A 13,884-nucleotide genomic window follows, 5' to 3' on the forward strand; every position below is an offset into this window, starting at 1 on the left:
CAAGAGATTACAAGATAGATTCACACACCTCCATTGCATTATGTCCAGTATGTATAAACAGAATAAACAGAGCATGTAAAGAGAGAAAAGAGTACACACAGCCACTTACAGGAACGATGGCGAGCACGGTGTGGGCCTGCGTGTGTTTAAGCAGGATGTCTATAAAGGAGATGACCTGCAAGGTCTTGCCCAGGCCCATGCTGTGGGCAAGGATACAGCCGAAGCCACTGCTGCGCTTAGACCTCTCCAGAGACTCCACCAGGTTATCATACAGGAACCGGATCCCACCGATCTGATGGAGGGGGAGAAAAGAAAGGAGGAAGAGAGGGAGAGACAGAAGTAGCGAGATCATTAGCAGATTGATAAGTCTGTTAATTGTTATATTTGTTTGACTGCATGCATTGTATACCATGGCTGTCTCCGTGGGCTCTATGGGGTTTGGCAGAGGCAGAAAATCTTAATTGAAAGTGCTTTTTAGGCTTAATATGGATCTGGGAAATTGGAATATAACTGCTAGACTGCCTGTGCAACTGCTAGACTGCCTGTGCAAACAAGAGAATCCATGGCCCTATTGAGTCAGTGGTACCATGGTTGGTAGATTGATTATGTATGAAGAGAAAACTGTTTGATAGGCTTGATATTAGGGTTGGGCGGTATCCCGACTTGCATATCGTCATACCGTCTTTCTCTCACCCTGGGAATTACAGTATTACCAGCTTAGTACACAAGAAGGTGCCAAAAATACAAAAAAAAAACATTGGGAGTCTATTACCAGGATGGTAATAAAATTAAGTAATTTAACAGTAATAGCAAATTTCCATGGAGGCTGGTAGCCTAATATGCTAACGAGCACAAACGAAAATAAACAAATTGCAAAGACAGGCAATCCAGCTCATAAAGTTATGCATATATAGGTAGGAGTTATAGGTAGACTTCTACTCCAAATCAAATCTAATTGTATTGGTCAGCAATGTTAATGCGGGTGTAGCGAAATGCTTGTGCTTCTAGTTCTGACCGTGCAGTAATATCTAACGAGTAATATCTAACAATTCCCAGCAACTACCTACTACACACAAATCTAACGAGTAATCTAACAATTCCCAACAACTACCTAATACACACAAATCTAAAGGGGTGAATGAAAATATGTGCATATAAATATATGGATGAGCGATGGCCGAGCGGCATAGGCAAGGTGCAGTAGATGGTATAAAATACAGTATATACATGTGATATGAGTAATGTAAGATATGTAAATATTATTAAAGTGGCATTATTTAAAGTGACTAGTGATCCATTTATTAAAGTATCCAGTGATTGGGTCTCAATGTAGGCAGCAGCCTCTCTGAGTTAGTGATGGCTATTTAACAGTCTGATGGCCTTGAGATAGAAGCTGTTTTTCAATCTCTCAATTCCAGATTTGATGCATCTGTACTGACCTCGCCTTCTGGATGATAGCAGGGTGAACAGGCAGTGGCTCAGGTGGTTGTTGTCCTTGATGATCTTTTTGGCCTTCCTGTGACAACGGGCGTTGTAGGAGTCCTGGAGTACAGGTAGTTTGCCCCTGGTGATGCGTTGTACAGACCGCACCACCCTCTGGATAGCCTTGCGGTTGAAGGCAGTGCAGTTGCCGTACCAGGCTGTGATACAGCCCGACAGGATGCTCTCGATTGTGCATCTGTAAAAGTTAGTTAGGGTTTTGGGTGACAAGCCAAATTTCTTCAGCCTCCTGAGGTTGAAGAGGCGCTGTTGCTCCTTCTTCACCACACTGTCTGTGATGTGTACGCCCAAGAAGTCCACGATCATCTCCTTTGTTTTGTTGACGTTGAGTGAGAGGTTGTTTTCCTGACATCACACTCCGAGTGCCCTCACCTCCTCCCTGTAGGCTGTCTCGTCGTTGTTAGTTATCAAGCCCTCTACTGTTGTGTCATCTGCAAACTTGATGATTGAGTTGGAGGCGTGCATGGCCACGCAGTCGTGGGTGAACASGGAGTACAGGAGAGGGCTGAGCACACACCCTTGTGGGGCTCCAGTGTTGAGGGTCAGCAAAGTGGAGATGTTGTTTCCTACCTTCACCACCTGGGGGAACAGCATTCTTACATAGGTATTATTTTTGTCCAAGGGYAGTGTGCAGTGTGATGGCCATTGCGTCATCTGTGGACCTGTTGGGGTGGTATGAAAACTGAAGTGGGTCTAGGGTGGCCGGTAAGGTGGCAGTGATATGATCCTTGACTAGCCTCTCAAAGTACTTCATGATGACAGAAGTGAGTGCCATGGGGCGATAGTCATTTAGTTCAGTTATCTTTGCCTTCTTGGGTACTGGAACAATGGTAGCCATCTTGAAGCATGTGGGGACAATAGACTGGGATAGGGAGCCATTAAATATGTCCGTAAACACACCAGCCAGCTGGTTTGTGCATGCTCTGAGGACACGGCTAGGGATGCTGTCTGGGCCAGCAGTCTTGTGAGGGTTAACATGTTTAAATGTTTTACTCACGTCAGCCACTGAGAAGGAGAGGCCGCAGTCTTTGTTAGCGAGCCGAGACGGAGACACTGTATTATCCTCAAAACAGGCAAAGGTGTTTAATTTGTCTGGAAGCATGACGTCGGTGTCCGTGACGTGGCTGTTTTCCTGTAGACCCTGCCACATACGTCTCGTGTCGGAACTGTTCAATTACGACTCCACCTAGTCCCTGTACTGGCATTTCGCTTGTTTGATTGCCTTGCGGAGGGAATAACTACACAGTTTATATTCAGCCATATCTCCAGACCTCTTTCCATGGTTAAATGCGTTGGATCACGCTTACAGTTTTACGCGAATGCCGCCATCCATCCACGGTTTCTGGTTAGGGTAGGTTATAATGTTCACAGTGGGTACGACGTCTCCAATGCACTTATTKATAAACACACTCACCGACTCAGCGTATAGGTCGATATTGTCCTCTGAGGCTGATAGGAACATATTCCAGTCCTCGTGATCAAAACAATCTTGGAGCGTGGCTTCCGATTGGTCAGACCAGCGTTGAATGGTTCTCGTCACTGGTACATCCTGTTTGAGTTTCTGCCTATAAGCCGGGACAAGCAAGATAGCGTTGTGGTCGGATTTGCCAAAGAGGGGGCGAGGGAGGGCTTTGTATGCATCACGGAAGTTAGAGTAGCAGTGGTCAAGAGTATTAGCCCTTCGTGTTGTGGAATCAATATGCTGATAAAAATGTATGACTTTCACGTGAGTCATTATTTATGAAGGTATCTTTAGGTATAATTTTAGGTATAATTTATGAAGGTATCTACTTTTTCCACCATTGCATTGTGCAAATGAACACATTTTTGACGCATGCAGTACTGGCTCTCCAGCAGCATGTCTTCATTTTTAAACACTTTTTACCCCTTTTTCTCCACGATTTTGTGATATGCAATTGGTAGTTACAGTCTTATCCCATCACTGCAACTTATCCCATCGCTGGGAGAGGCGAAGGTCGAGAGCCATGCGTCCTCTAAAACACGACTCTGCCAAGCCACACTGATTCTTGACATGCTGCTCTCTTAACCCGGGAAGCCAGCCTCACCAATGTGTTGGAGGAAACGCCGTACAACTGGCGACCTTGTCAGCGTGCATGCGCCCGGCCCGCCACAGGAGTCGCTAGAGCGTGATGGGACAAGGACATCCTGGCCGGCCAAACCCTCCCTTAACGACTCTGGGCCAATTGGGTCTCCCGGACTTGGCCGGCTGCAACACAGCCTGGGATCTAACCCAGATCTGTAGTGATGCCTCAAGAACTGCAGTGCCTTAGACCGCTACGCAACTCGGGAGGCTCCAGCAGCATGTCTACAAGCTGTGTGGAGTCTGGAGTCGCTAGGGCAACAGGCCTGCCTGCTCTGCTTGAAGAAGAGGGGGGAGGAGCAGACAGCCGAGAACGGAAAGGATAAAAAACACAAGGAAATCAATATGGCAGTGGCAGCTGTGCAAACAACATCCAAAGGGCTTTGACTTCTCAAACAGGGCAGAAAGCTAACACAATATGATGCTTGTCACCTTATTAATTTAGCCACTTACTTAGATAGCAAGTTAAACTTAGAGGTCGTGTTAACGCAGAATTCTGTGTTTGTCACGAAGGGAAAAAGAAATATCTTGCTGCGTTTGGAAACGCAGATCTAAAATGGTTCTTATTGTACTTTCTGCTCGACATCAGACTAACTTTGTGCTTCAGTTGCACTTCTAAACTGGGATGAGAATTCATGAACAGGCATTCTATCAGCAGACAGCGCTCTGACTGATGTGGAGCTACTTTTCTCCATCATTCTATCAGCAGACAGCGCTCTGACTGATGTGGAGCTACTTGTTCTCCATCATTCTATCAGCAGACAGGCTCTGACTGATGTGGAGCTACTTTTCTCCATCATTCTATCAGCAGACAGGCTCTGACTGATGTGGAGCTACTTTTCTCCATCATTCTATCAGCAGACAGCGCTCTGACTGATGTGGAGCTACTTTTCTCCATCATTCTATCAGCAGACAGCGCTCTGACTGATTGGAGCTACTTTTCTCCATCATTCTATCAGCAGACAGCGCTCTGACTGATATGGAGCTACTTTTCTCCATCATTCTATCAGCAGACAGCGCTCTGACTGATATGGAGCTACTTTTCTCCATCATTCTATCAGCAGACAGCGCTCTGACTGATTGGAGCTACTTTTCTCCATCATTCTATCAGCAGACAGCGCTCTGACTGATTGGACTACTTTTCTCCATCATTCTATCAGCAGACAGCGCTCTGACTGATTGGAGCTACTTTCTCCACATTCTATCAGCAGACAGGCTCTGACTGATGTGGAGCTACTTTTCTCCATCATTCTATCAGCAGACAGGCTCTGACTGATGTGGAGCTACTTTTCTCCATCATTCTATCAGCAGACAGCGCTCTGACTGATGTGGAGCTACTTTTCTCCATCATTCTATCAGCAGACAGCGCTCTGACTGATTGGAGCTACTTTTCTCCATCATTCTATCAGCAGACAGCGCTCTGATGTATGGAGCTACTTTTTCTCCATCATTCTATCAGCAGACAGCGCTCTGACTGATATGGAGCTACTTTTTCTCCATCATTCTATCAGCAGACAGCGCTCTGACTGATGTGGAGCTACTTTTCTCCATCATTCTATCAGCAGACAGCGCTCTGACTGATTGGAGCTACTTTTCTCCATCATTCTATCAGCAGACAGCGCTCTGACTGATGATGGAGCTTACTTTTCTCCATCATTCTATCAGCAGACAGCGCTGTGACTGATGTGGAGCTACTTTTCTCCATCATTCTATCAGCAGACAGCGCTCTGACTGATGTGCAGCTACTTTTCTCTGTGTATCCAGAAACTTTTCGGCAGTAAAATGAAATATTAACTTTAAGCAAAACGTTAGAAAATACATTTCCTATGATACGCCTAAACATTAGAAATATGATGGCCCTACATTGTTTTGCAAAAAAGACTTCTGTTGTCATCGAATCAAGATAAAGCTATTTTATGCTGAATGTGGTGCACTAATGTATTTTCTGTGAAGGAAAACTATAGATGCACATCCCTGATCACTGTTGACTCAACTCAATATAAAACACTGTTGACTCAATATAAAATGAGACCCCTGTCAACACACAGCTGGACACACCTGCTCCTGCTTTATCCCGTTGTACAATAATGTGACAGGTGAAATAAGAACGCAATATGCTTCAACCCCCAACTCATTCCACAAGTTGACTGCAGGTATTTACTTAAATTGTTACAAATATTAGAATGTATTGAAGGTATTGGAAAAACCATCCCGTGACTATTTCCAAATACCCTGGTATACGGTATATACCGCACAAGCCTACTTGATATTCTACTGAGGGAATCCCTACCTGGTGAGGTTTGACGGCCCGGACCAGTTGAGGGGAGAGGAACAGGTCTACCTCCTCAGCAGGGTGGTTCAGGTTGACCAAGACACGCCCCAGGGCGTCCGGTTGGTTTACAGCGTCGTTGACGTGGGCGTCGCTGGCCTCCTCCGACCGCTCCTCCTCCTCATTGGTGGACTCGCTGCTGATCTGTAGGGCGTCGTCCTCGCCGGAGCTGAGCTCGATCACGTCTATGGTTGAGAAAGGAAAAAGAAAAGGGGGGGGGGGGTCAAGGTGTTTTTGTTAGAAGAGCATTGTAGATGGAAATGGAGAAGCATTTAATATATCTACAGTACCAGTCAAAAGTTTGGACACCTACTCATTCAAGGGTTTTTCTATATTTTTACTGTTAATATATAATAGTGGAGACATCAAAACTAAGAAATAACACATATGGAATCATGTAGTAACCAAAAAACTGTTAAACAAATCTAAATATATCTGTCCTTTGATCTGATGAGTCCAAATTTGAGATTTTTTGTTCCAACCACCATGTCTTTGTGCGATCTCCACGTGTGTGGTTCCACCGTGAAGCATGGAGGAGGAGGTGTGATGGTGTTGGGGTGCTTGCTGGTGACACTGTCAGTGATTTACTTAGAATTCAAGGCACACTTATCCAGCATGGCTACCGCAGTGATACGCCATCCAATCTGGTTTGCGCTTAATGGGACTATCATTTGTTTTTCAACAGGACAAAGACCCAACACACCTCCAGGCTGTGTAAGGGCTATTTGACCAATAAGGAGAGTGATGCATCAAATGACCTGGCCTCCATAATCACCCAACCTCAACCCAATTGAGATGGTTTGGGATGAGTTGGACCGCAGAGTGAAGGAAAAGCAGCCAACAAGTGCTCAGCATATGTGGGAACACTTTCAAGACTGTTGGAAAAGCATTCCGGGTAAAGCTGGTTGAGAGAATGCCAAGAGTGTGCAAAGCTGTCATCAAGGGTGGCTACATTGAAGAATCTACTTTGAAGAATAAATATAAAATATGTTTTGATTTGTATAACACTTTTTTGGTTACTACATGATTCCATATGTGTTATTTCATAGTTGATGTTTTCACTATTATTCTACAATGTAGAAAATAGTAAAGAATAAAAATCCTTGAATGAGTAGGTGTGTCCAAACTTTTGACTGGTACTGTACATAATACCCATATGTTTCAATTGCATTGTGTGGCTGCCTTTTGATCAAAACAATCATTTTCTATCATTATGTTACACAATATTGCCTAAACAAATAAAATATCAAACATTTCATTAGTTTCAATAATTCAATAATAAGTGTTTCAATAACACTATTTATCTCCAAAAGAAGACATCTGTTTTCACAAATCTATGAAATCACACATTTTTCTGGCGTCATGTTTRTCTTAGTATCTTCAGGCAAACAAATCTTCAAAAAAGTTCTTCCCTGGTCTGGTTTCAAATAACAATGTAAAAAATATATATACACTGCTCAAAAAAATAAAGGGAACACTAAAATAACACATCCTAGATCTGAATGAATGAAAGCACCGCCAGCATTCAAAAGTGACCAAAACATCAGCCAGGAAGCATAGGAACTGAGAAGTGGTCTGTGGTCACCACCTGCAGAACCACTCCTTTATTGGGGGTGTCTTACTCATTGCCTATAATTTCCACCTGTTGTCTATTCCATTTGCACAACAGCATGTGAAATTTATTGTCAATCAGTGTTGCTTCCTAAGTGGACAGTTTGATTTCACAGAAGTGTGATTGACTTGGAGTTACATTGTGTTGTTTAAGTGTTCCCTTTATTTTTTTGAGCAGTGTAGAAACATCTAAACTGGTCCCCACGTCATCTATATTAAGTGATTTGTGCCATTTTTTGAACTACAGATGTGGCCTAGAAGAGGGGAGGAGAAGACGATAGAGAGCAGGCTTATGTAAGTCTAGTGAATGGAAGCTTATACAAGCTGGATTATAGTGGTGGGAGATGGGTTTACATAACGGGCAGAAATGTTACTGCGCTGGCTGGACTGGAAACTGCCTGGGCTGGAAGCTGCATGAGGCTGGGAGCTGCCTGAGGCTGGAAGCTGCCTGAGGCTCGATCGAAGCTGGCTGAGGCTGGGGCTGGCATTAACCAGACATTTTCTCCATGCCTACCCTCTCATCCAGGACTCAAAAACGCAGGGTGAGTTGGAAGGGGGTTCAACTGGGAATGGATCTGTTCAATGTGGATCTATGCCCACAAACAGTCAGGTGTATGTATGTGTGAATAAGTGACACAGAGAGAGAGAGAGAGAGTGTGTGTGTGTGTGTGTGTGTGTGTGTGTGTGTGTGTGTGTGTCTGTGTGTGTCTGTGTGTGTGTGTGTGTGAGTCATGACCAGTGGAGGAAAAGCACATGATGTACCCACCAGAGCTTAGTTCTATACTGTAGCGACTCTCCTGCTCTAGCTCAGCTGATCTAGCTCAGACAACTGCTCAGAGCCAGTCGGATACAGCACACCCCAGTCCCTACGTACCCCATGCTGTCATTTTGATGACTTTACATGACGTACTTTCATAAAGTACACTGCAGCGAGACCATTTCCCTTAATTGACCTACAGTAAGCATCTAACCCACATTTGATTCCATTTACAACACATGAAGAACAGAGAAATGGGTCATAACGTCACCAAGCATATAAAGCATGGCAGTCTTGCCGTTCTAAATCCAGCAGTGGTTCAGGAAGCATGTTTGGTGTGGGACCCTTGAGTTCAATTGCCATATTTTTGTGCTCTATTAACTACAGTGTGACTTGGCTATTCATCTGATAACATGTCAAATTCATAAAGATCACTGGCCGAATGTTGTTGATGGAAATCCAAGAATGACTGGAGCAGAGTTCCTCAGTATTGCACAACCAGGGCAGGTATTCAAAGCGTAGGAGTTCTGATCTAGGATCATTTCGGCCTTTTAGATCATAATGAATAAGATAAAAGGTACAGGGGACCTGATCCTAGATCAGCACAGGAGGACCACAATCAGTCTCAGTTAGGGCTGTGGCAGTCACGAAATTTCGCCAGCCGGTGATTGTCAAGCAAATAACTGCCTGTTTCAAGGTAATTGATCACTAATTAACATTCACATTTAGCATCTCCTGGCTTCCACACATTTTAAAAAGTCGAATAAATCCATGTAATTTAGCGTACACCTTCACAACAAATCCATTAATTATTTTAGACAGGTCTAAAGAAGCATGATATGAAGAAAATGTAGTCTRTTTCAGAAGAACAGAATAGCATACTCTGAGTTGTCCTTATGTTAGGTCCTGATCTGGCTATGCCAAATGGCTGTGGGCTACAATGSGCTATCTGTTTTGATTTTTAATACATTGAAAGGCTGTATGATGAGACTAATGATGATTTGAAAAAAGTTGCTTGAAAGGCATGAGCTCTGCTTTGTTTTTTTGCGAAGGAAGTACACACTCCAATAGTCTCACAATTTGACATTCTCAAATATCTGCTGTGCAATCTGAATCGTTTCTCACTCCCATGGCTCTCTGTCACGTAATCGGTCTTTATCACAGGCTACAAGTTAAGACAGACACATCGGGACACAACTGCGTGTGTCCTTATCCAATTGCAAGGTGCATATTGAAGATATTGGAATAAGTGTCCACATTTACTTTTCGTCAGCCAACAAGATGAGTAGGCCTAATGAACAGCAAAAACACTAGACTATGTCAATCTACTATCCCCCATAGTACAAAAGTTGACCTATTCTATTCTGTGCAATAAATAAATATTCCAAACATAGTCTGGGACAGTTGTGGGATGAGATAGATCCTAAATGAATACAACCACTATGCAATGAGGCTGATGCAACAGATAAGAACGTTTAGCTTCAAACGTTGATAGCCTAAAAGTTGATTTCTTCACATTATAAGCGCAGCAATGCGCACATGGCAGTAGGCTATAAGCGTGAATGTTCCATTAGCGGAAAACACCAATATCAAAAGTGATCGCAAATGTAATTATGTATGTAATGCTTTTATTATAAAGGTGCATTTTTATGGTGAAAATTATCTTCCCCAAACTCACACGCTGCATATATATGCCAGTTAGGCTCTATACCCCTTGTAAGTGGATTAATGTGCTTACATTTTAAGAACTTATTTGGCCACTTTAGTTGTGATACAAACCTTATTAAAACATATATGCCAGGCTACGAGGTGTGCGACTATGATTCGAACAAGTCACAAAAAAAAGGCATTGTTTCTTATGCTGGGCAACATTCACAAGTGATAATATATAATTCACAAGTGATAGGCTAATATTGTCATCCATCAGTCTATTCTTGATTTAATCTTGTCTTTACATATACTAAATAATATATGTGTGACATTAGTTTTGATTTAGGATGGACCATTATCATGCACCTGCATCGAAACAGGGGCAGGGGCAGGGGAAAAAATACATGTCATCTATGCGCTAAAATAGCGAATGGAGGACGCTTTTCCCTGTGGTTTATTTTCATGCCAGCCAGGTAGGCTATACTCCTGTTGTAAATTTAAGGAATGTGATTAATATTAGGAAAGTTGAGAGAAAAAATATAGTAGGCCTAGCCTATAGAAAGCTGATGGTATCCTCCTCTATATGCATAGCCTATAAAAATGTTGCYCAACATGAGCTCATGGGTTCTCATTAAGTGTTTAATTAGATATTCGATTACATTTGCATTGATGTCAGAGTGATAGAGGGACAATAGAGTGCTGAGTACCAGGCAGTTATCAAGTTTGGTAGGCTACTAATGACCAGCAGGAGCATCAGAGCTTGGAGAAGCCTAATTACCGTGACTAAACGGCCATGTGGAATTTGACTGTCTTCACGACTCGTGACCGCTGGTGTGACGGTAATACGGTTACCGCAACAGCCCTAGTCTCAGTTAACATGTGTAATATAATGTATATTAATATGTCATGTGTGACAGACCCTGGGGCTTCTCTAGCTTGATGAGGGACACTAAACAGCGTCTCATAGTGAATGGGGTCGCACCTTCTTTGGGGGCGTGTGCTTCTGGGACCAGAGCTTTGGAGTCGTCTTCTCTGACGTTAGTGCCTCTGTTACTGGTGTCCAGGCAGATCACATGATCCCGTTTGGCCAGGCGAGTAGACACACTCTGAGACAGATGTCCTGGAGGGAACAGAGGGAGAGATGCAGTAGTTAATCACCTGAGTGTGTTAAGTATTAACCAGTGAATTTCTATTATGATACACAGTATCAATCAAAAGTTTGGACATCTACTCATTCAAGGGTTTTTCTTTATTTTTTACTATTTTCTGTGGAATAATAGTGAAGACATGAAAACTATGAAACACATATGGAATCATGTAGTAACCAAAAAAGTGTTAAACAAATCAAAACATATTTTAGATTCTTCAAAGTAGCCACCCTTGATGACAGCTTTACACACTCTTGGCATTCTCTCAACCAGCTTTACCCGGAATGCTTTTTTTCTTGAAAGAGTTCCCACATATGCTGAGCACTTGTTGGCTGCTTTTCCTTCACTCTGCGGTCCAACTCATCCGAAACCATCTCAATTTGGTTGAGGTTGGGTGATTGTGGAGGCCAGGTCATCTGATGCAGCACTTCATCACTGTCCTTATTGGTCAAATAGCACTTACACAGCCTGGAGGTGTGTTGGGTCATTGTCCTGTTGAAAAACAAATGATAGTCCTACTAAGCGCAAACCAGATGGGTTGGCGTATCGCTGCAGAATGTGGTGGCAGCCATGCTGGTTAAGTGCCTTGAATTTGAAATAAATCACTGACAGTGGTCACCAGCAAAGCACCCCCACACCATCACACATGCTTCACGGTGGGAACCACACATGCAGAGATCATCCGTTCACCTACTCTGCGTCTCACAAAGACATGGCGGTTGGAACAGAAAATCTAAAATTTGGACTCATCAGAAAAATGACAGATGTCCATTGCTCATGTTTCTTGGCCCAAGCAAGTCTCTTCTCCCTGGTGTTTTTTAGTAGTGGTTTCTTTGCAGCAATTCGACTATGAAGGCCTGATTGAAGCAGTCTCCTCTGAACAGTTGATGTTGAGATGTGTCTGTTACTTCAACTCGTTGTCCTCCGGAAGGTGGTGATTGACTCCGCTGTCCTGGCGTCGTGAGGGATTTGTTCCACCATTGGGGGGCCAGAGCAGCGAACAGTTTTGACTGGGCTGAGCGGGAACTGTACTTCTCAGTGGTAGGAGGCCGAGCAGCCAGAGGTGATGAACGCAGTTGCCCTTGTTTGGGTGTAGGGCCTGATCAGAGCCTGGAGGTACTGAGGTGCCGTTCCCCTCACAGCTCCGTAGGCAAGCACCATGGTCTTGTAGCGGATGCGAGCTTCAACTGGAAGCCAGTGGAGAGAGCGGAGGAGCGGGGTGACGTGAGAGAACTTGGGAAGGTTGAACACCAGACGGGCTGCGGCGTTCTGGATGAGTTGTAGGGGTTTAATGGCACAGGCAGGGAGCCCAGCCAACAGCGAGTTGCAGTAATCCAGACGGGAGATGACAAGTGCCTGGATTAGGACCTGCGCCGCTTCTGTGTGAGGCAGGTCGTACTCTGCGGATGTTGTAGAGCATGAACCTACAGGAACGGGCCACCGCTTGATGTTAGTTGAGAACGCCAGGGTGTTGTCCAGGATCACGCCAAGGTTCTTAGCGCTCTGGGAGGGAGGACACAATGGAGTTGTCAACCGTGATGGCGAGATCATGGAACGGGCAGTCCTTCCCGGGAGGAAGAGCAGCTCCGTCTTGCCGAGGTTCAGCTTGGAGTGGTGATCCCGTCATCCACACTGATATGTCTGCCAGACATGCAGAGATGCGATTCGCCACCTGGTCATCAGAAGGGGGAAAGGAGAAGATTAGTTGTGTGTCGTCTGCATAGCAATGATAGGAAGAGACCATGTGAGGTTAATGACAGAGCCAAGTGACTTGGTGTATAGCGAGAATAGGAGAGGGCCTAGAACAGAGCCCTGGGGGACACCAGTGGTGAGAGCACGTGGTGAGGAGAACAGCTTCTCGCCACGCCACCTGGTAGGAGCGACCTGTCAGGTAGGACGCAATCCAAGCGTGGGCCGCGCCGGAGATGCCCAACTCGGAGAGGGGTGGAGAGGAGGATCTTATGGTTCACAGTATCGAAGGCAGCCGATAGTCTAGAAGGATGAGAGCAGAGGAGAGAGAGTTAGCTTTAGCAGTGCGGAGCGCCTCCGTGATACAGAGAAGAGCAGTCTCAGTTGAATGACTAGTCTTGAAACCTGACTGATTTGGATCAAGAAGGTCATTCTGAGAGAGATAGCGGGAGAGTGGCCAAGAACGGCACGTTCAAGAGTTTTGGAGAGAAAAGAAAGAAGGGATACTGGTCTGTAGTTGTTGACACGGAGGGATCGAGTGTAGGTTTTTTCAGAAGGGGTGCAACTCTCGCTCTCTTGAAGACGGAAGGGACGTAGCCAGCGGTCAGGGATGAGTTGATGAGCGAGGTGAGGTAAGGGAGAAGGTCTCCGGAAATGGTCTGGAGAGAGAAGGAGGGGATAGGGTCAAGCGGGCAGGTTGTTGGGCGGCCGGCCGTCACAAGACGCGAGATTTCATCTGGAGAGAGAGGGGAGAAAGAGGTCAGAGCACAGGGTAGGGCAGTGTGAGCAGAACCAGCGGTGTCGTTTGACTTAGCAAACGAGGATCGGATGTCGTCGACCTTCTTTTCAAAATGGTGACGAAGTCATCTGCAGAGAGGGAGGAGGGAGGGGGAGGGGGAGGAGGATTCAGGAGGGAGGAGAAGGTGGCAAAGAGCTTCCTGGGGTTAGAGGCAGATGCTTGGAATTTAGAGTGGTAGAAGTGGCTTTAGCAGCAGAGACAGAAGAGGAAAATGTAGAGAGGAGGGAGTGAAAGGATGCCAGGGTCCGCAGGGAGGCGAGTTTTCTCCATTTCCGCTCGGCTGCCCGGAGCCCTGTTGGA

General features: G+C 45.0%; 1 protein-coding gene across 2 annotated transcripts in view; it reads right to left on the reverse strand.

Annotated features, from left to right (window-relative positions):
• The window catches only part of LOC111977012 (helicase ARIP4-like), a 113,680-nt gene that overhangs the window by 19,540 nt on the left and 80,256 nt on the right, over nt 1-13,884 (reverse strand). For both annotated transcript variants that reach the window (XM_024006256.2, XM_070447874.1), the window contains 3 exons: nt 10,931-11,068; nt 5,892-6,115; nt 110-292 (listed from right to left, as the gene is read on the reverse strand). In XM_024006256.2, coding sequence (XP_023862024.1) covers nt 110-292; nt 5,892-6,115; nt 10,931-11,068 — 545 coding nt within the window. The remainder of the gene's footprint in view (nt 1-109; nt 293-5,891; nt 6,116-10,930; nt 11,069-13,884) is intronic.

Source organism: Salvelinus sp. IW2-2015, linkage group LG17, assembly GCF_002910315.2.
Source record: "Salvelinus sp. IW2-2015 linkage group LG17, ASM291031v2, whole genome shotgun sequence".
In the NCBI taxonomy this organism is placed as follows: domain Eukaryota; kingdom Metazoa; phylum Chordata; class Actinopteri; order Salmoniformes; family Salmonidae; genus Salvelinus; species Salvelinus sp. IW2-2015.